At 43.4% G+C, this 23076-nt stretch overlaps 1 protein-coding gene across 1 annotated transcript in view; it reads right to left on the reverse strand.

Annotated features, from left to right (window-relative positions):
- thada (THADA armadillo repeat containing) overlaps positions 1–23076 on the reverse strand; it is a 115703-nt gene that overhangs the window by 16814 nt on the left and 75813 nt on the right. Inside the window, exons 32-36 of the mRNA XM_031741117.2 lie at positions 11261–11640; positions 8074–8198; positions 5546–5618; positions 4308–4458; positions 4000–4122 (exon numbers count right to left, since the gene is read on the reverse strand). Coding sequence (XP_031596977.1) covers positions 4000–4122; positions 4308–4458; positions 5546–5618; positions 8074–8198; positions 11261–11640 — 852 coding nt within the window. The remainder of the gene's footprint in view (positions 1–3999; positions 4123–4307; positions 4459–5545; positions 5619–8073; positions 8199–11260; positions 11641–23076) is intronic.

Below are 23076 nucleotides of genomic sequence, written 5' to 3' on the forward strand. Positions count from 1 at the left end.
GTGTAGAAAAGCATGCTGCACTATTCCTATGCTCTTGGTGCTCTGCCTGCAGCGTTAAGGGTTGAGATATTATATCGGTCACCGAGCCAAAGGAATCACTGCCAGCATCAGGTCTCTGGAGAGGCGGCAGAGAACTTCACCGTTTCAACAGCATGTCACTTTGATATTAAAAGCTACCCTAAGGGCCTTGGTTGTATTGTACGTAAACAGTCTTTTAGCCACAGCTCTGTCATGTTTACACCAGCACTGAGGATGTGAGCATTTTCTGCGATATTCTCCTGAATCACAGGTGTCGCCACTCAGAGAAAACCTTCATATCAGTGCGGGTGAAGGAGAAGAGGAAGTCAAAGCCTTTGCACAAGGTTACAAAATTCAGAGGCAAACGATGGCGGAAACAACACCAGACTTTTGACATTTTAGTTAAAAGATTGATCAAAAATAAATCAAATGATAAAACAACTTTAATTGTTCAGATAGGCCTTACAGCCTGCTGCAAGGTCAGCAGCTCAGGATTAATTTAGCACTCCAGGTTAATCCCATTTTACCCTATTCCCACTTTTTCTCATGCGACCTATACAGTCTAACTAACCCTGATTGACCTTTGACACTCAGCTACAAACTGTTGCCAGTGCATTAATGCTTTCATCTCACTCCCACAAGGCACAGTGGCACACAATCACACACACGCATGTGTTCTTCTGGTCATGATGACTTCATTAAATCTGCCTTGGTACTGCCAAAGCACCAAGATGTTCTTCAAGCTAACTGCCGCAGATATAATTTTAGAACATTTCTAAGCTTTAAAAGAAGAAAGATGACATATTTTCCCAAGTAAGGAGTTTAAAAAAAAAGATAATCAATGGGATGTGATTCTTTTTTGGTTTTCTGCTGTTTTTCATTTGCATGAGGAATTTGACTTCCTTGGCCAAGTCGCCCAATCATCTGGTACAAGATCATCAATTTACCGTCTCATTTCTTCCCTTTTTGCGCTGCATTCCTACAGTGCGTACGACACGTGCTTGGATAAACTAGGAATTCAGTACAATTTTCGCGATCTTGGCAGTCAGAGCAGATTTTTTGAATGGCTTGGCTGGAGCGTGAAAGGTCACACAGTAGAGTGGAGGCAAACACTCACACTTGTTTTTGTTCCTTCCCCATCGTCCATGAGGAAATGTAAGGTATTTTACGGTAAGCGCCACACTCAGCGCCTCGCCCACATGCAAAAAGCTGTCATCTCCAAATGAGCGGGGACTATGGCTGGACAGAGGAGAATGCCCCCCCCCCCATACACACACTGGGACACCCACTCTGTAATTATGCCTATTGTGTTCCTTTCCTGTTGCACAGAAAGAAAAAATCTCCATCTTAGTCATGCCGTGCTGCTGACCTCCTATCTGATTTTTTTAGCTTACAGCTTATCTGACCCAGTCTGGCCTTATATACATAAACACTTACTGTATAGCACACACACACGCACACGCACAGTGCCTTTGTATAAATACTGGTATCAAAACACTTCCAGGGATTTTGAATTGGTTTCCTGGGTACTGAGGTGGTGAAACAGACTCAGCTTTTAAGGGAAAATTTGGACTTTTTGACTCTGTTTGCTTTTACGGCCACCAAATGAAATAAAAACAGCAAACTGAAATAAAGAAAACCCCGTCACTTATCAGCCTTTGGCTAAACCACAGCTCGGGTTGAGTCTTCCCCCATGACTATGCCCCGCTCCCCCCCAATCTACAAACAGTGTTGCCATGAGACCTTTTTTTTTTTTTTTTTTTTTTTAAATTGTTTTATTTTTTCAGGGGATGTTTTTGCTATCTCGTTGTTATGAGATGCTATCAATGGGGAAAGACACAATAAGGGTGGCTCCTGCAGGGAAGCTGGGAAAATACAGGAAGTGAGTGTTGTGAGGATAGGAAGTCACAGTAAAGCTGTTTGTGAGGGAGCAGCCAGCTGTCAGTCCTCTCAGATAAGCGAGGATAAGAGCGATACTGGGGTGAATCTGTCTTACTGTTCAGTAAGGCCGGCCGTCGCACAAGTTCTTCAGAACGCAGCCCTCAGACATTCCAGAAACAATGACACATGACCACAAAAGACACACACACACACACGCACGCACACACACACACACACTCCTAACTCTCGCAAACTGTCAATCTTAGAATTAGCGCCCTTCGTTCCAGGAATGCTCCCCAACCCTTAGTGCAAAATGATGTCATCGGCCCTTTTTAACATTAGCATGTGTCTGTGGTGCTTCGTGTTAGTGTGTGTCTGTTTATATATACACATGCATTATGTATTATTGTTGGTTTGGTGTTAGGGCCCAGTAATTTAACTTTTATTTCATGTAGTCTGTAGCCAACACGGGCAAGCCCGGGCCATAAGAGAAATGTGGGTGATAGCCAGGAGGCTCTGACTTGCTTTTATTCTTGGACTAGAGTAGCTTTGCATAATTCACAGTTCAAAATGAGCCTTATTTATCTCATAAGGGGTCCTGATGGAGACGTTTGTTTCATCTACTTTCTGAAATGAGCTGTTTCGACTCCCTTTCACATCCCTTCAGCCCAGCTTTGTTCTGACTGACTGTCAAAAACACCTTAACAGCAGGTGGGTAAGGTTTCTGTGCCTGAGATCGTGTTACGAAGATCCATTCTTAGTGACAACATCGAGAGCCAGGAGTAGAAAAAAACTGTGTCAAACAGAGTTCAGAGCTTTTAGCTCACAGGGACTTAAAACTGAACTTTCATTTACTGAGCTTTTAATTTGAGCAGTCACCATGGTAACAGAAAATATGGAAAAGATCCTTATGATTTCTGATCTGAACACCAAGACAGAAAAACATTGGCCAAGTTGATAAATTACTATAAACAGAAATCATAGAAAAAAAAGAGACTTCAGAACTTGACTAAGAATAATTTGATCTTTAAGTTTTTTTCATTATCACAACAGCTGAAAGCAACTGTAAGCTGTGTCTATATTCTTTAGCACACTCAAACTAAAAGTGTCAACAGGTAATTCTACGGTAGCCCTGAAAGGTCAAACGCTCTCCAACAAGAAAAATACTCCCAAAGGACTCAAAACGAAACACATATGGAATAAAACACAACGGAAAAAGAAATAAATGCCACAAAAACTCACAAAACCAAACTGAAGATAACAGCAAACGTGTATCAATAGTATTATATGAATGCCTGCACCTTTTTCTTCCTCACAACACCGAAGGATCCTCCGCTTCTTTTAAGTGTCCAATCCTTCACGTGTTTTGGTTTCTTTCATTTCCACCATCATGTTGTTGTTTCTCCAAAAACAGTTTCATTTGTTTTTAAGCTTTTGGTTTTTCCCTAGTTCTTCTGTGTTTTATTCAACTTCATTTGTGTTGATTTTTTTCTATTTGTGTTGTATTTTGTGAAATTCGACAGGTTGTTGACGGGTTGTTTGCTGCAGTGAAAATGACCTCTCAGGGCCACCGTATATTTCAGCTTACAGTACCTGTTTGACATAAAATAAACTAAAAGTAGCTTAAAAACAAGAAAAAAGGCTCAAAGTGAACAGCAGTATTTATTTACCTGCAGCAGCTACACCGACCCACTAATGTCACTGCAGACTGTTGGCACGAATCCATCTATGAAGTCATTTGATGACTCCTGGTTTTTTTTTGGTCAAATTTCCCTATAAGACGATTTTAAAAAGTAGATAAAGAACTGACAGATTTATTATGAATAACCATGCCATGACTCTGGATGGGTTTTAAATTACAGGAGGGCCGGATAGGTCACAGAATAACAGCAGTTAAATGTGGCTGTAATTATTACTGGCCAGGGAGTTAAAAATAACCCACATACTCACTCTGCGTGATACTGAAGTCACTTAGCACTGCAGGTAATAACAAAATCCACCCACCCAAGTTCTTAAATAGTGCTGGGTACACGTTTAGAGCAGAGATGCTATATTAGTTCGTCTGCAAGGACATGCTTATGCACAGCCGTTAGCATGTACCTGTACTGAGCAGATGAGCTGGCACGTTAGAGATGAAGTCAGACGCTGAATCTCGGACTTCTTGATCTTCGTCCTGCAGCAGCACGAACAGACTCCTCCACAGTGAAACTGTCGTGGACAGACCTGCCACAACACACACACACACACACACACACACACACACACACACACACACACACACACACACACACACACACACACACACACACACACACACACACACACACACACACACACACAAGGTCTTCAGCCAGAAGCCGCCTCCCACATCAAAGCAAACTTCAAGCTGTTACATTACTGAGGCTCACCCAGTGGCAGACAAGGGCTGGTCAGCAGGGTGGACGTACATTTGACCAGCACCCTTGCGGCCGCCAGCTTGACCTCCGCTGGTCGCTCCTCGCTGCAGCACGAGCACACCAACGCCCCCCACTGATCGAAACAAGCCACTGCACTCAAACTCTAGATGGTAGATTAATTAGAAAAATACAGTTCAGCTATATATGAATGAGGACGTTTTCTCACAGATGTATTTGCCACTTGAACACAAATTTTACCAAAGAACAAAGTAAGATGAAAAAGAAAAAATGTTGACGGCAAGCTTCACATTTTTGCCCACAGCAAGAACATATTTTCTGTCAGAGCATATTGAGAATCCACAGTATTAGCAAGGTGTACCTAATAAAGTGGCTGGTGTATGCTTACTGTGAATACCTTGGGACATTGATAAAACAGAAATAAAAGGATGTGCTAAGCTAAAAAAACAACAGCTGGTGAAAGATCTCAGAGCTACAGAGGCTTTTTAATAATTCCCAGGGATCCAGAGTCTTGCAGAGGGTCCATAACACTTGTCATGGAACAGAGACGGGCATCAGTGCACAAGGCACGGTTAACCTGCACATCTGTGAAGGCACCATTAATGCTAGACAACAAACAGCTTATGCTAGTGTCCAAATGATGTCTCTTTCATGGAAAACCCTTCTTATTTCAGCAAGGAAGTGCCAAACCACATTCTGATTGTATTCCAGTTAAACGGATAAAAAAACGAGAACTGGTCCTAAACTGGTCTGCCTGCAATCCATACTTCCCATGCACTCAAAACATTTTGCGCAGCAGAAAGGTTGCACTGTAAATAAATGGGAAAACATCCAGTGTACTCATTTAACACATCCAGAGTGTTGTTAAAAGAGGTGAAGAAGAGGGACTCCATAGGTACGCATATCCCTGCCAGAACTTTAACAAAACATACTGCAGCAACTGAATTTAACATGTGCATAGCACACAGGAAGCCCCCATGGCTATTTTTTATGTATTTATGCAGAATAACCATTTTAATTTGCTGAAGCAATACAATGTAGTAGTTGAATGTTACCAATACTTCCCCCATATTGGAACCATTGATCTGTAGTAAAGACATTAAGCACTACAGTAGCAGCTAGCTAAAGCTAAAAGGGACCAGGACAAGGCTGAAGGCTGGTGGCAACAACCTCCACCCCTCAGATTCTTTGCAAGATTACTACACAGCTGATGGTGATGAGCTGGTCGTTACCTGCAGGTCAGAGTTCACCAGCCAAATCACCAGTTGTGAGGCCAACGTCAGGGCAGCACAGTGGAGCTCCACACTTAAAAACACAAAACCACATCAACTTCAAAACATGTAAACAGTTTGCAGTTTTTACTCTAAAAAATATTATATATTTGCAGAAAAAGTGAGATTTTTTAGTTATTTTTATTTGAGTGAACCGGCCCTTAAATTTGACCCATTTGCACAGTGACAGCATCTGCAAACGATAACATGCTCCTCAGGTTGTTCCGTTGAAATCATTACCCAACGCTGCGGCGCTGTCAGCCACACACACACCTCTCAACTGTATTGACTTACAATCCACAAAAGAAGTGTGCTGGTACTCACCACTACATTATGGGTCACAATAGCCCGAGTGCTATTCAATCACACGGCAGACAAGGGCAGCCAGCAACCCAATCTCATCCCTCCCCAGCTCTAATCATAACCCTGGGGCCACTCCGAAGGGAAAGTGGATCCCCGGGTCCAGAGATTGTGGCCAGGAAAAGGCTTTGCAGGGCTAAAAGCCTTTGTAATCCAATCCTTATTCAAGCCTGTATTCTCTTGTCAGGGGTGAGAAAAGTACAGCAGTGGCTTGTCAAGAAAAGGGGTATGTGTGTGTGTGTGTGTGTCTGTGTGTGTGCCAATGCATGTCAAAGGGGCTTAAGTACGAGCACACACACATGAATACTGGAAGAGAGTGTGCCAAAAGTGGTTTGTGGTCAAAGGCAGAGACGGGCCCGGTGACTCATAATCTTTGACAAAAATAATGCTTTTAGCCTGACAGGTGTGAATAATCTAACGTAGGAATAATGGCGTGATGAAGGTGATTGAGAGTACGGATATCAGCTTTCATCCACTTTTTTTTTTGGGGGACACTAAGTTATCAAAATACTGCAGCAGTACGCAGCTAACCACGCAAACATCCTGCAGAGAGGACCCTTCAGGTGCGCCCAGGTGCGGGGTTAAGGTGCAGCCAGTGAACCTGTGTGTCACTCCTTCATGGATTCCTGCTCTGAATGAGGCCTGACAAGCTGACGGCGACAGCAGTGTGAGGGCTCTTTCACAAGCCGGAGAGAGGAAGGGAAAAAAAGAAAGAAGAAAAACAGAAAATGGAGGAGGAGGAGTGTGTGGTTGCATCTTTGCCCTGTAGTACATTCACGTCTCCATCCATCACATTTAAAAGCTGCCCTGGGATTTACTTGGGAACTGTTTTGACAGCAGGTTTTCAGTTAGGACTCACACAGTTGCCTCCCTTTATAACGAATATAAGTTTGAGAGGGACCCAGCAGGGCCTGTATGAACGCAGAGAGTAGCTGTAGCTGTCTCCTGTATCAATAACATGTACCAACATAACTTAATAATGAGAAACGCTGTTAATTATGCATTAAAAGTGGGATTTTGAGGGTTAGCAGCACTGTAAATTTCTGCGGTTCAACATTGTTTACGAGAATTTGAATGCAGCGTAGAAAACCTCTTGGAACTGCCGGGAATTGATGTGGAATTTCACACAGCTGAAAAGCCCGCCAGTCCACTCCCAGCCCCTCCAGGCCTACATGAGGCTATAAGTGTTTTGAGTTACAGGACACAGACTTCACAGGCTGTAAACAGCTGTGAACTCTGGGAAATCAGTGAGGTTTGTGGGTAATCATGGCGCTGAAATTCAGTCTCACTGTGACGATGTTAGAGATGGATGTCAGGGCGCTGAAAACCACACGAACCAGAACTTAGACACGACGTCTAAGGTCAAGGGTCAGGAGTAGATCTTTACTCATTCTGAACAGAAATCAAACAATAAGCAGTGAAATAAATATTTGTCTTCAGGCCCTCTATCTTTACTGAGTACTTTTTTTATACCTGCTCGGCCAGGGGCATCAGACTGCATGCCACCGATTGGCTGGTCAGTAGCGTCGCTCCACGAGTCAATAAAATCAAACCCACCATTCTTAAAACCTGAAAACGATGGAAATGGCTACAGTCTGACGGAAAGCCACACACTGAGCAGCAGGTATCTCGTCGCTGTTTGTGTCGCATATTAATTAAGTCATGGGACACTCGGCAGCGCTGCTTTGATGACAGCCACGTACATTAGGTAGTACTGGATTGTCATGGAAAACCAGTCGACCCAGTTGCTGCCGAACAAACAGCAGTCTTCTGGGCTAAATATTAGCAGAACGTCAAAAGCTGCTGCACTAGTTATCGGGTATCTGTGACGACCATCTAAGGGGAAACCTGCTAGCCAAGCTTGCTATAACCTTAATTCAATGTAAGGTAAAGACCCAACAATAATGACCCGTTTATGAGTAAGCACGTGGCGACAGCGGGAAGGAAAAACTCCCTTTTAATAGGAAGAAACCTCCGACAGAACGGGACTCGGGGAACTATCCCGATCATCTGCTACAACCAGGTGGGACAGCTAATCACTTAGCACGTCTCCCTCTTATCTAAATATGATCACTTTTGACATCATGGGGCTATGTCCATCTTTTCTATACAGTATTTCTTTTACTGACCTGTGAGCAGAGTTCTGAGCCAATGTTAGGAGGTGCAACAAAACCTCCTCCAGGGACAAAACCCTTGCACCATCCCTCCACGGAAGCTCATCGCTGGAGCTCAGCACACACAAAACCTGCAGGACCTGAGAGGAGGAACGACATGACAGAGACAGCAGGAAGAGCGAGTAAGAAAGATACTTAAGCAAGATACAAGATACACATCATCCTTTTTCACCTCTCTCTGCCTCACGTACACACTCATTATCAGAGCTACTGGTGAGGGAAGTTGCTCAGCGTCATCCATCAGCAGAGCTTTGGTGTCCTCTCTGCAGTGCTGCTGGCAAGCTGCCCCAAGGGTATTTTTACCCTTGATCCTCCCTATGCACACCCTAACCACGGGTACACAGCTGCCTCACACTCTCACACACACACATATCCTCATGTGTGCGGGTGAGCACGGCAGGCACTAACAGGTCTTGTGTCTACTTTTTGTATCTTAACCTTGTGCTTTTTACTGTGCCCAGTCACTCGCACAGAGAGGCAGGCAGCTCACTGAGCGCGAGGCGGAAGAGACCTGTTTTTTTCTGCTGCGCTAGATGCCTGTTAAAACACACACATCCAGGCGAGAACACATGTTGACATTCCAGCTGCATATCTCAATGATTATTATTTCTTTCAAGGCTCCAACCTGTTATTAGAGCTTTAAAATAAAGCTCACTTTATAGGATCTGTGTGGGCAGAGGGCAGGGCGAGCGGGTGCATGCAGTGTCTGTGTGTAAACATCTGCCTGTGTACTGCACTTTATGCATGTGAGGACTGAAAAATCGAGGTAGCGAGGTGAACCCGTGAGGTTTCTACGCCGTCATTCTGACTGACTGATTGATCGATCTGATACAAATCAATTACCAACAAACACTGATTACATCACAGCTGATCAGAGAGAAGTCAAAGTTGCTGTTATTTAACCATTTGGTGAATTTAAAAGCTGCCCAAATCTTTGTTTTTATTACACCATCAATGAAAACAATGTGGTGCAAGAGGGGAGAATAATATTGAAACATACAGATAATTATCTGTATGTATGTAACTGTAACTCTTTTTCCCATTCTGCGAAGCATCTTTAAGCTTTGTTTCATTTTATTGTAATTATGTTGCATCATGAGACTTTAATTAGCTTTTTCTCAGAGGACATTCTTCATGCAGAGGATATCTGCATGAAGAATGTCACAGAAAGGTGATGAGACGGGATTTTGTTATTCTTAGTCCACCATTTATTACATTTTCCAGGTCCACAAATATTTTCCAACATAAATAAATCTGAATCTGAACGACAGAGCTTGTTGGATGTTTAAAATCCGCTCTCATTATAAGCACAAGGACACTTTGTTGAGGTACCCTTCATGCAATTTACTGCATGTTGCAATAATAGATTTGATTAACTTTACAGGTAAAAACACTGAGCTAAGCTGGCTACGTTAGCACTGCAAAGTAGCTGAATGGTGAACACTGTGAGGCAGATCATTTGAAACTAAATCAGCGCCAACAGTGGACTTTGTCTCAACAAAAACAAATTACGCTAAAATTAAATCAACCCAATTATGTAATGAAGTGGAAAATAGCTTGCTAGCATATCTGCCTTTATAACTGGATATTGTGACAATGTTTTGCAGTCATTCAGTTACAGCATACTGCCCCCAAATGGCCTTAAAAGTCTATTATCACAGCTTTAACCAAACTGCACACACTGGCTCAAGAGAGCCAACCTATAAAAACAATAGCTCATAGTGTACACATAGATAATGATAATGACAGATAATAGTGTCCATATTTCAGACTCCTGTGAAAGAGTCACTTTGTGCCACAAAGTAGAGTCCAATACATACAACAGCTCATTTTTACTCGTCAGGGAGGTTGTGGTGGGTGTAGCCTATTCCTTAGACAATATTTCACCAAGTCTATTGGTTCCTTTCAACTCCAGTGAGAGTCAGTAAATCACTGTCCAAGAGATGCCAAGACAGTGTCATTATTCATTTGGCCGCAGCATTTCTCTTTCTTTATTGCTTCATTAACTGAAAGACTTCCAATATATATATAATATAACACCGCCTCCCCCTTCTTTGCAGTACTAATGGGATTACTTTAGTTGTAATCACAGCCATCGAGTGTGTATTTTTCACTGTTCATCCACCCGTCTGTCTGCTAACCCCGACAGCTGCTCTGACCATCTCTGCTGCTTCAGACTTTTACAGCCCGCTTTAACAAGCTCCCGCCTTGCGACATACTCGGCTGCCCACATACTCAAATATACACAGTCACAGTAAAGCATGCCAGCCCAGGCGAACAGACTTTCATAGCTGTAACATGCAAATAAATAGTGACGCCCACCCTGCATGAACAGGCACATTACAGTTTCCTGCTATAATCTGTTCTGCAGGCCTAAGGAACTGGACCCGAGTCCCGAAAAGAACAGGACTTTCCCTCAGCAGCTTTCCCATAATGCTTCACTGGAGATCAGGGTGAGCTATGGCAACTGGCCCATTGGGTTGGTGCATCTATGGCGCAGAGGAGGCTCCACTTAACAGGCCCGACACATTAAACGTTAACTGCTGGCCTGTAAAGCAAAGCCTGGTGAAGAACGAACCCAAGCAGACACATGCCAGTCTGCACCAGCGCCGAAGTGCACAGCAGTGCCGAGTGCTGTCAGCTCTGCAGGGGTGTTAACGACAGACGTGACAGAGCGGGCCCGCTGGCAGCCTGTCATCTTTAGGAAGAAATACAACCTTCTGTCCCCAAACAGGAAATAGGTCGCATTTTCCTCTCCAAAACCTGTTAGCGTGGAAAGCTACCAAGCCTCTCAGGAGTCAGTGTAAGTAAGTGAGCAAGTGAGTGAACCAGCTCACTGCCAGTGTGCTTGGCGTTTCCCCTTGTGGCCGATTAGCCTCTCACGCAAGGCTCTACGAGATGGATTGGGATTTTAATCAGTTTGTAACCAGTGTCCTTGTGGTTCAGGGAAACTGTGTCAGATAGAAAAAAGGAGTTCACCATTGTGTGATGTCAGAACTTTAAGATTATGCTGCTGGCAGCAGGCATCCACATACATCTATAAAACAACTAGACATGTATACAGGCTCCCAAACAAAAAACACAACAAACAAATGAAACTCCTAGAATACGTTTGTGTAAATCTGTGTGTGTGTGGTCTCACCTTGGCCAAACACTGGGGGTGAGTCTCACGAAGAGCCAGACTGGTCAGGTTAGACTGGGTGGTCTCATCCAGCCACTCAGGCCTCCTCTTCCTTTCCTCCTCCTCTTCCTCCTCCAGCTTCCTCAGTAGCCCCTCTACTGCCAGCTCCCTCACCTCGTACTGCGGGCACTGCAGCAGATGCTCCAGGAGCTTGGTCTTCAGCTGGGGGCCGTCCCAGAGCTCAGGGAACTCCACACCGGCGCTGAGGCCCACCCGAGCCAGGCTGAGGAGGTACTGGGTGCTGCCAGGCCCAAAGGTGGCAGAGGAGTTGCAGGAAGTGACCAGTTCTGAGGCCGTGAAGACGGACAGAGTCTTCTGACGGAGTGTGCCGACCTCTGAATCTAAAAAACGCATGAAACATAATATTAGCTGACAGCAACAAACAGTCATTTAAAAGTCATTTTTATTCCAAACTTACAAAGACCGACTTTTTAGAAACACTGCCATGTAAATTAAAACCGGCCATGTTATCTTCTGTCAGCATTCATCTGATGATATCATACCACAACGCTTTGGTTTAGTGCCACAAACCCACACAGAGCAACCTATTAATAATGCCAGCTGGCTCCTAAATGACTAACCAGCAAACATTTCCCAAACAGCATGGTGTATGTACAAACAGGAATCAGATGAGAGATACAAGTTACTGGAAATACCAGTTTCAAATAGGCCTCCGGAACTCTGTCACACCTTAAAGTTGCACAACACTGATACAAAAATAGCCCATCACACAACCTACAATAATCATTTTATTCCTCGTCTCCATTGCTGCCTCTGGTTCAGATCCAGTATTCCTTTGAAAAAGGCCAAGTTCCTCTTAGAAAGTAGATCTGGTTTCCAAATGCCTCTTTATCCTACTTGGCACCAAGTATGCATTAGCCAGTTTCTACCAACATGCCTTCGCTGCGAGAACTTGTTGCAATCGCCGGTCAAGCGAAAGCATTTTCATGAGTGTCTAATATGGTATTGATTGATTCATGACTTTTTGCGCAGTCTCATGGTAGTTGTAGTCTTGCTCCCGGTGCACACAAAGTGAGAATCTACAGGATAGATAACCCTCTTAAAGCAGCCCATTGGTCGAGTTCACACTCATTATCTTGTTCTCTTTAGAGCTCTGTTTTTCATAGTTCTGTTTGTTGACATTCCTGTCAGTGTGTACTTGATGCTTGGGCTCTCCTTCCCAAAGGAAGACTGTTCAGTGATGTCAGAGATAACATACGAGGAGGACCGCGACACTAAAAGAATACTGGATGGAAATCTACCGGAGAATTCTGAAACACTATGAAGAATGTCTCCCGACTCGGCCAATGCCAGGTCTTTGTTAATTGGCAAGAAATAAAAACTCTAATTTGCCTTTTCAGACACACCATTCTGGTCCTTGGAGTAACTCTGAATCACGACTGAAAGAGAGCAGGTGATACAAGTTTCCTCCAAAATGTGGCTCGCCTTATCCTTAGTTTTCCAGGCATACTGTATCTAGGATAGACCCAGAACACACTGGGAAGACTATGTATCTCACCTGGTTTGGGAACACCTTGAATGCAGGTGTACCTTGAATGTACCCCCCCAAACTCTCCTTCCTCTCCTTATTATTTTCAGATACTACAATTTCTATGAAGTTGTATTGCAGTCCGATTTCTCCACAAGCTAAACACACACACACACACACACACACACACACACACCCCTTTGTGATGTGAACAGATGCATACAACAGGCCGAGCTGAAGAAGCCAGTGTCGTCTGTTCCTGTCTATTTTGACTTTTATTGGAAAGGCTGCGTCAGTGTCTGTTTGGAAAAGCCCATGGCTGTGCCAGCCCGGCCACCTGTGAACACGCACCCTTGAGGAGCGATGGACACACATGTGCACACATACGCACACACTTCCTGTGAAATATAATAATAATCCAGAGGCGGGGCAGCAATATAGTAACCCAACGCCATGCTAACACTGTGCTCCTCCCTACAGTACTGTTTCAAGACTCCACACAGACCCTGCTTTGACAGCCAACTCAATTAGTTTAACACACACACACACACACACACACACACACACACACACACACACACACACACACACACACACACACACACACACACACACACACACACACACACACACACACACACACACACACACACACACACACACACACAGAAAGCTTATGAAACCCAGTGCAACTCAATCTGGCCCCACAGCGCCACTCAAAATGTGGCTTGACAAAAGAGCGGGAAATGCCGCATTCCTCCAGAGATGGGCTGGGTTACCGTAGAGATGGGCAGGTTACTATGGAACCTGATCCTCAAAGGGGGGTCCGAGGCCAAATAAGCATAGCCTAATGGTTATAATGGCGGGCTAAGGGCACAGTAATGACACCGATGATGAAGGGAGGAAAGAGAAGAGGATGACTGAAGGAGAATGGGTGCGTGTCAAAGAGAAAACAGCTGTCGGTCAAGGTGGAACGAAGTGAAAAACTGTGTGTGTGCGTCAAAGGGTTTTAAAAACAGCATGTTGCCATTTGCTTGTCATATGCTGATACAGTCAACTATGATGCTCCTAGACAGACGACAACGCTACACGCACTGACGGCGAGCAACCCGAGACACAAGAAAGCACAAAAATATGCTGAGTGAAGGTCAGCAGAGAAGGAAAAGAAGAAAAAAAGTCCAGAACTGAAAAATCCCAAACCAGGGAGCAAAGGACAGAGAGGAAAAACATCATTAGTCAGGATGCAAAGCTGCTTTTTTATGATGGTCTTTATTAAAACTTGAGTGGCGGAGGAGGCAGGAGCAGCCAAGCGTTGCCCCAGTAAATGAAAGGCGTTCCTGTGAGGGCCATTTCACTGTGATTTTTCATGGCTGATCATAAATAGCCATTGTTCTCCCACAGCTGTGTTTATTTAAAATCGATGTCTGCACTTGTGTCTCTTCATTACGCTCGTGTGCAAACCTGCAGCTGGACTGCGGCCAGACTCCATTAAGCCGTACTACCATGTGATATTTCGGGATGCTCTGGGATGAGGTCGGGCTCGTGTGACTGCAGCTTGAGAAAGGCGTTAATAAACGACACGTAAATGCAGGTCTTAGTGAAGAGCTTTAGTGCAACGTGATGGTGAATTTCACACACTTACAGACTGCTCATAAGAATGTAAACTACTTATGGAATTTACTGTGAATTTTTAGCCATATTAGCAGCATGGCTCTAATGATGGTGGCACCAACTGTTCAAGCCGAAAATATAAAAAACTATTAAATGGAATGGGATCAACAATATGTTAGGTATTGTTAATCAAATGACCTGTGAGCTATTTTGCCATCAGATTAACTAATTGTAAATAATTTTAATCTAACATCCCAAGTTTTTTCTCAACATCAGTTCAGAAACCTGTGACCAGGGCAGATCCCAAGATTTTTAGAGCCCACCGGCCAAAAAAAGTGCTGGGGCCCCCCCCACTGCCTCCAATCACCAAGTTCTTATTAGTCCTTTAACAACACTTCCTGTCCTAAAATAAAATTAAATTCTTCCGCTGAAGTGATTAAACTCACCTTTATTGGGGATTTTTAAAAACCTTTTAACCCTTTTTGATAAATTGTTACATTAGTTTTCTGTTTATTGACTAACAGATTAAGTGAGTAGTTGATGCAGCACTTTTAGCTGCTCCCTTACTCCAAAGGGGTTGCAGCTGTGGATGGATCCCCATATTTTGACCTGACAAAGCCTGATGCAAAGCTCCAGGTCTGAGACCATCACAGAGTATGCTCCTATTCTTAAATCAGGGATCTTTTGCCTGTCAGTGATAATAGCATTAACCACAAAACTATACAGCAATATTAGTAACTGATCCAGCGCTACTACTGTAATTCAAATGCCATCCGCCTCTACATTATTTTGTATCTAGCATCAAACCGCAACCTTCAGGTCTAAAAAAAAAAAAAAATTAAGCTAATGTGAAACATGTCTGTGAAGGTTCTCAGTGAATCACCAAAAACTGCACTTCCTCAAATGGACACTTGAGGCTTCATCCCAAACAATTACAGCATAACAAAGTGAATCTTTGGCATGCTGTAATTTTATTTAATGGCCTGCAGGGGGCAACTCCTTCAACTGCAAAAAGACATCTGGTTGTATGATAAACTGTTTGGAGAGACCCCGTGGCTAGCTTAAGGTGCAACCTTTGTAAACACCCTCCTGATGACTTTATGGGCTCAGCTGCAAGTTTCAGGTCTTACTGAATAACATGAAGCTCATTATGTGATCATCATCACTCTGAGAAACAGAAAGGAGGATGGACTAATGATCATCACAACTTAATAGTCAATAAGTGCGTGTTGTTGCAAGTTTCTCAGACGGAGACGCCCTTTGCTTGTTTAGCACATACAGTTTGAAAACAGAGACGGCAACGGTGAAAACACTCGAGGTTTCATAACAAGACTTCACTAATCACTCGTTGACATCATGGTACAATCTATACTATGTTCTATGGTTGTGTGAATCTATGCTATTTATTGCATGCAATGTGCAAAATCAAGATGGTCCTCTGTTAAACATCAGCATTTAGCTTAAAGCACCACTACACCCACACAAACTGTTAGCATGACTGTAGGCTCTTGAAAGCTCTACAGATTTGTGCTGAATATTTGGCTCCAAGGAGCAACCTGATATCTCTAATAATCAAGGGGAGGCAAACAGTGGGGAAACGGCTCACCATCTCTCTTGTCTGAGCAGGACCACCAGAACAGTTCAATTTCTGGGCTCAGAGCATGCAAAGACATGAGAATAAAGAGAATGCTAACCACAGTAAAGCAAACATCGATCAAGGTCTGCGGTTATGCTGATTTCCCCTGCATATCTGTCATGTTTTAGTACATGAAATTCAAGACTTGAACAATCCTGTTTTATCCTGGTGGTATTAGCTTTTCATCGAAGACACCCAAATTTTCAAAGAGTACAAATGCTCTGGAGTTCAAATTTTGGCAGCCCGTGAAAAACAACAGAGTGATTGCACATGCAGGAAAATCAAAAGCCTCGCCATAAAGTGATGCTGCAGAGAACCGAGTTCATACGGTCTCAGAGCGCGACTTTGCTTATCCTGTGTGCACGCAGAAGAGAGGAACACAAGTGCTATATGTGTGATGGTCTGTTTTACACTGAAGGTCAAATATTTGAACTAAACGTAACCACAGCATCTGGTTTAGGTCAACCTGGGCCAACCTTGCAGTTTGTGGTTTATGGGAGGACGGGTACTGAGCGGGTGCAGAGGGTCAGCATTCTGCTCCAGGAAACACTGAACTCAACAGCTACATCCAGCCCAACACCAGAAACGTTTTTACCACAGCTCATTTTTAGAAGTGTCACTGGGAAATATACACACTTTGAATATTATGCAATGCCCGAGATCATATGACGAAGGGTGGGTGAGTGTTCTATATAGTTGTTTAAGAGCTGTACCACAAAACTGGGAGAAGAGGCGTGCTGCTGCTCTATTAGCGCTTCCCATAGCCCACTAAAAGCTGGTTGTAAAGATGCTTTGCTGTGTCGAACTAGAGCTCTGGCAAGATGTGTGCACGTGCTCTCACACGCAAGCACACAGCTGGATTTCACATCAGCCTCCACCGTCATTACCCAAACTGTGAAAAACAAACCCCAGACGCTACGTGTGTGTGTGTGTGTGTCTGACAAGTGTGAGAGAGCGGGCCTTCTTATTAGCCTAAAACACCGGCCCCACATATACATCTGTCCTAAAAATAAAAGGAAGCTAAAACAAAAAGAGCCGTTAAATAATATTTCTGAAAAATACCCACAAAAGACAAAACATGAGATACAATTTTAGATGAAAAGAGAAGCACTCAAAATGCTTTTTACAACCACTTTTGTTCAACATTCAAGTGCTTTCTATCTAACACTCTCACTCCGATTAACACATCGGGATCAACTTGGGGATTGTCCAACGATACTTAGGAATGCAGACTGGATCAAACCAGCTAGCTCCGACCTTTCCCGTCTCATGTTTTCTCTACTGGCTGCTTTGCTAACCACAGACAAAACGGTGGGAAAATTAGCCAATGGCTCTCGGGTACGTTTTCTCTCATTTGGCGAGCTGGTCAGAAATCAGCAGAGAGTTGTGTGATGTATGGGTGTAAATGATGGGATGTTCAACCCAACACCATTTCTAAGGCTTTTATACATTTCATTGATACAGAACGCAGGCCGGGTCACTGTGGTGGTGATCCTCGAGATCATTCAGTTGCTTATTCAGCATTTCCCCACCCTGCTGTTCATCTTCTGCTGTGAGCTGCACAGTTATAGGAGCTGGAGAACTGGTTCAGGTGACCATACGCTGAGCTCACTGAACAAAACAAGGACTACAGTTGGCAGCTACTGTCTAAGATGGTGGAGCTAGTCTATCCACAGGATGAAATAACCACTGTATTTAGTACTTTTATCTTAAAGGTTTAAAATGCTCAATTTTTATTCCCTAAATCTTCCAGATCAATACTCGTCAAGTCAAGTAGCCTCCATTTTTTTCAAGCTCTTAAGACTACCATGACCTGGATGACTACAAATCTACACAGACTTGTGGAGAACTAGTTAACAAGCTTGTTTTTAAAAGCTAAACCACTGCTTACTAATGATCCCTGAGCGTATGAGCTGTGAGCAGTTTGATTCATGCACCCCCAGTTTTATGATTACAACGAGGTAAAGCTCAGCATTTCACACAAAAACATTAAAGATGAGGTCAGGCCACTCAAGTCCAAGACATCTGAGTCGTGTATTCTACAGTATTTCATAGGAGGAGGAGGGTGAGCAAGTTATTCAGCTCTTGGCACCAGACTGCAGATGGTGCACAATTCCCCAGAAAAAAAAGAGCATCTTAAAGCTAAATGAGTGGAAGTATCCAAATATGGAGCCACACGGATTACCAAGCTGTCACACATGAACATCAATCAGATGTGCTAAACTTTCTTGAAGCCTAATTATGACAACATGGTTTTTTGGATGCACTAAGAATAAACTTCAAGGCTTTTTTTTTTTAATACAGCACTCACACACCACACATGTATGGCATGTACAGCGAGTGTGACAGGATGCTATAATGATTCCTCCTCTCCATAATGACTGGGAAGGGATTGCTTTGTAGCTGCACTGTAGGAAATCCATAATATTCAGCTGTCTCATTCTGAAAAATGCATACTTTTTTAAGTTACTATCTTATTGGTAGGTCGCTTCATTTTTTACAGATTTTCAGAAAGCGATGCGTTTGGGTGGCGGTATTCAGGGAAAAGCACAGTGAGCATTCAGTGCTTGGAAAAACCAGGATGAAGATAATCATCGGCTTTTATAACAACTGCAACAATCAAAGAAGCAGCAATGACGAGAGCTTGTAGTTGACTGCAGTGCTGTGCAAAAGTCCTGAGCCAACACTCATTTCTTTGTATTTTGATTGGAAAATAATTATTCTTCAGTACAGCCTGAACTGTCTCCAGGAAGCTTTGGAACGCTAACTTTTTTCCACTCGATAAAAGTTAACATGAGGGTTCCTGATGGTTAGGGACAAATGCAATCGCATGGCAGGATGCTGTAAACGGACCAAACGTCAGTCAGAAGAACAACTGAGATAATCCATCCACAATACGAGGTTAGTCATTAATATACTGCTGCATGGGCTGGGCTGTAGTTACATCATAAGGTTTTAAAAGCTGAGCTTTAAAATGAATAGTGGTAATAAAAACCGAGAGAGGCCGACAGTGATCACTGACTGTTTTTAGGGGCTTGTTCAGATTAAACAGAACAAGATACAAAGCATTCAAACATGTTAAAAACACAACAGCCTTATTAAACGCAGAGTAGTTTGGACCCGGAAGCAGCGTTCATACATCATCACTTAAAGACGGGATTCAGTTCTGTCAGGATGATCAAACACTGCTTCAATAATGTTGCAGTCCAGGCTCTGGGGACGACTAACCATAACTGACATTGTTCCACTGTGTGTTTTTCTATCCAGGTATGCTTTTACTGCATTGGCAGAGTGTTTGGGGATCATTGTTATGCTGAAAAAGGAAGTTAGTACTAAGCACGTTTTCCAGATGTGGTGATGTAAATCTGACACTACATTTCTGTGTTCATGATTCCGTCAGTTGTGTCAGGATCTCCAACACCACAGGCTGAAACGGTCCACTGAGACCATTTCTAATGGGGCCTCGGGTCCTTGTATCAGGTCATGCTGGAGATACCGTTCATCTGCAGGAGGTAGTTTACAGGTCTGACCCTTCTTCTTTTGTTTTCCACTTCTTTATATCCTTGAGTAAAAAATAAAAAAACTGAACAAAACAAAACAACCATTCCTTTAAAAATGAACTGGACTGAAATAAAATTATTAAAAAATATAATTCAAAAGCAAAACGTCCATATGGAGACTGGTTGTGTGAAAAAGTCTGGGCCCTTGGAAGCAAACATTGAGGGGTGGCTTGAGACTTTTGTACAGCTACATCTACAGATGTTGAAACATTGGTTCTCTCGTCCACATCAGAAATACCGGTCAGTTAAACAAATCATTGAATTTAAAAAGCGCAATGACAGGTAACTGCTCTGAGAAGTTACGATGCCTCCCGCCACTAGCAGCATCACACCTCTGTGACGGGAAGTTTAGATCTACATGTAGGGTGGATGAGCAGATGACAGCCGTGCTAACCAGTGCGTTTCTGCACTTTTTTGACCTAAAATAGCAGCTGTGCCACAGTAAACTGTCATATAACCACTCAACCAGAGCGGTACCTAACCACACTCTGCACAGGCCTGTAGACTCTGACCTACAAGGAAAGAAAGCTGCTGCTAGCACTGCTAAAGTTAGCCACACTCTTGAAACTGCATCTGCCAAATTAACGCCCGCTAAAATATATCTGGAGACTCATTTTAGTATTTTGTACTTGTGCATCCACTTCAAGCCAGTCACTGCTAACCAGCTAGCCTTCCTGCTGTGTGTTTTCCAGGGGTGCTCTAGTGGGGGTCCCTGAGAACTGCTTTGTTTTTAACCACAAAGTAAGCCTACTTAGATTAAAAGAAGGAACCGTTATATGGTTATATTTAATAAATTATATATTTAAATAAGACAGTTGTATGGGGCACATGCGCACACATCTTATGAATGATTCAGAGACAAATCACCGCAACATTTAAAGGAAGCTTAAACTGTACAAAGATCCAATTCCTGGTTGCAAATGGCTAAACGTGCAATATTTATATTAGGGATGTCAGACTTATTGTACACTGTGAGCCACATACAGCCCACTTTGATCTTGAGTGGGCCGGACCAGCAAAGCTTCCCTTTCTACCAATGTAAAGAAGTTAAACTACAGGGTGGCCCATTTATATGGATACACCGTAATAAAATGGGAATGGTTGGTGATATTAAAGTCCTGTTTGTGGCACATTAGTATATATGAGGGGGCAAACTCCTCAAGATGGGTGGTGACCATGGTGGCCATTTAGAAGTCGGCCATCTTGGATACAACTTTTGTTTTTTCAATAGGAAGAGGGCCATGTGACACATCAAACTTATTGGTAATGTCACAAGAAAAACAATGGTGTGCTTATTGTTTGCCCCCTCACATATACTAATGTGCCAAAAACAGGACTTTAATATCACAAACCATTACCATTTTATTACGGTGTATCCATATAAATGGCCCACCCTGTACACATGTAATCCTTGATCCTTCCTCCAAAGTTTTGCAGTGAGCCGGACTGGACTATTTGCCGGGCCAGTGTTTGACAACCCTGATGTATATGAACAGGGGTCTATAAAAGTGACTTAGTCAGTTAGTCTAATTTTTTTCCTCCTTTTTTCAAGTTAAAAGACTAGAAAATTGAAGATCGTGTCTACACACAGCACACGAATACTCACGGGGCTGAAAAGAATTAAAGTACGTGTTGCAGTTTACCAGAAGAGAACAAATTAAGGCCAGACTCCGGTTTTATCATCATCACCATCATCATCATGTGAAAGCACACTAATGAAAACAAGTTCATTTTTGTTTGATTTTTACCTCCTGTTAGTGTCCAGCTTCCACTCTCTCTCCTGCTAAAGCTTTCAGTTTATTTTACTGGCAAGCCTGGAAAGCAAAGAAACAGCGGGCTGGCAGAGGTGGAGATGAAGCAATGGACAGAGGGGTTTTTTTATGAGTCAGCACAGATCAAAGAGCTGGAGCAGAGAAATGTGTGCACACTCATGAACAAAGAGCTGTGTTCAGAGCTGAGAGGAATTGGCTGGTAAATGCAAAGTTCCTACTTAATGCAGGGAGCCAGTTAAAAGAGGGGAGGGAAAAAAAAGTAATATTGAAAAAGGGGATTGTTCACCTTCTTTTCCTCTGGTGCCAGGCGCTCTTAAGAGCCTGCTGCTTTCAAATGAACTTCCAAAACCTGTGGCTTTTTAAATCTGATTCAAGTGAGAAGTGCAATTACACAAGAGGAACAGGGGGAGTGATTAGAGGCGAGGAGCAGGAACAAAAAAGGAGAAATAAAAAGACCACCGATCTGGTGGTGGTTAAGCCACCACCAGAGCGGGTGAAGCCAAAGACAGACTTATGATAATAATCGAGGCATTAGAGGTGTGTAAGCTAGAGGCTGCTTATTTAGTTATGTAAGGAGGAGAGCCAAGTCAGGCCAATCTACAGGCTTGTTTGGAGAAATCCTCGGTATTTCCACTGTCAAGACCAACATGTGTTCAGCACATGGCCCACTGAAAACATCGGTGCCCTCCTCCCCTTTCCCCCTTTCCTCTCTGTACAGCGCTCCTCCATAAACTGGGTCACAGGCGCAACCCCACCATCTGTCACAGATCGCTCGCCTTCGGTTTCACATTCCTCCAGCGTGGAGACCCCCGCAGGTCTGCGTGCGTGCGCACATGACCGCGCTGGCGTGCACACGCACGCACCAGGAGGCTTCTCTGAACTACCCGATACACGCAGCAGACTCCTGTCAACAATAAGTCTAAATGGAGAGCGCAGCGGTGCACAGCCTCACCAACAAAAGTTGCATGGTTGTCCATTCAGATGATGAAAGTTCCGACGTCAAATTCGAAGCAAATGGACTGAACGCAGCTGCTGTTCGCTGAGCTGGTGAAATGCCGGGCAATGCCGTGACAAGCAGCAAAACTCAAATATTTATCACTCTGTTCGACTAGAATATGCAGAGTGCGGCGCTTCCAACAGAAACGATCTTTTAACAAAGATATTTGACGTTTGTCAGCAAGAACGTTTAAATAAAAGGAAGCTACAGAGGAAAGTTTAGGAAATTTGGTGGACAGGTGGAGCATGAGCGAGTGGGCAAATAGGAACACCAGATGTAGATTGCTTCATTTCAAGTTGTCAAAGTGGGGACTTTATCTTCTGGCTCCTATTTTTAGTGTTTTTAAGGCAAGCTGGAATGTTTTAAACAGCACAGCAACATTTATGGCCAGTTAGCTAACATGACAGTGATGTAACAGTCCTGGATCTGTAGTCTCTAGCACAGCACCTCTGATTTCTGCTCTGATTTTAGGTGAGAGGACGTTAAAGAGAAATGATGTTCAACACTTTAACAGAGGGTAGGACTTTTGGTTTTGTACAATTTTAGAGTGAATAAAAGGAAAAGAGACTCTTGTAAAATTGATTTCAGCTCTAAGATAACTCCTACAGAAGTGTCAGGGCTATGTCCTGCTCACAGTCCTCTTTTGGGTGCCTAAAGAACACCACTTTATTAGGTACATGCTCTTGGTATTATGCTGGACCCACCGTTGCCT

The sequence above is a fragment of the Oreochromis aureus genome, linkage group 13, assembly GCF_013358895.1.
Source record: "Oreochromis aureus strain Israel breed Guangdong linkage group 13, ZZ_aureus, whole genome shotgun sequence".
Taxonomy (NCBI): domain Eukaryota; kingdom Metazoa; phylum Chordata; class Actinopteri; order Cichliformes; family Cichlidae; genus Oreochromis; species Oreochromis aureus.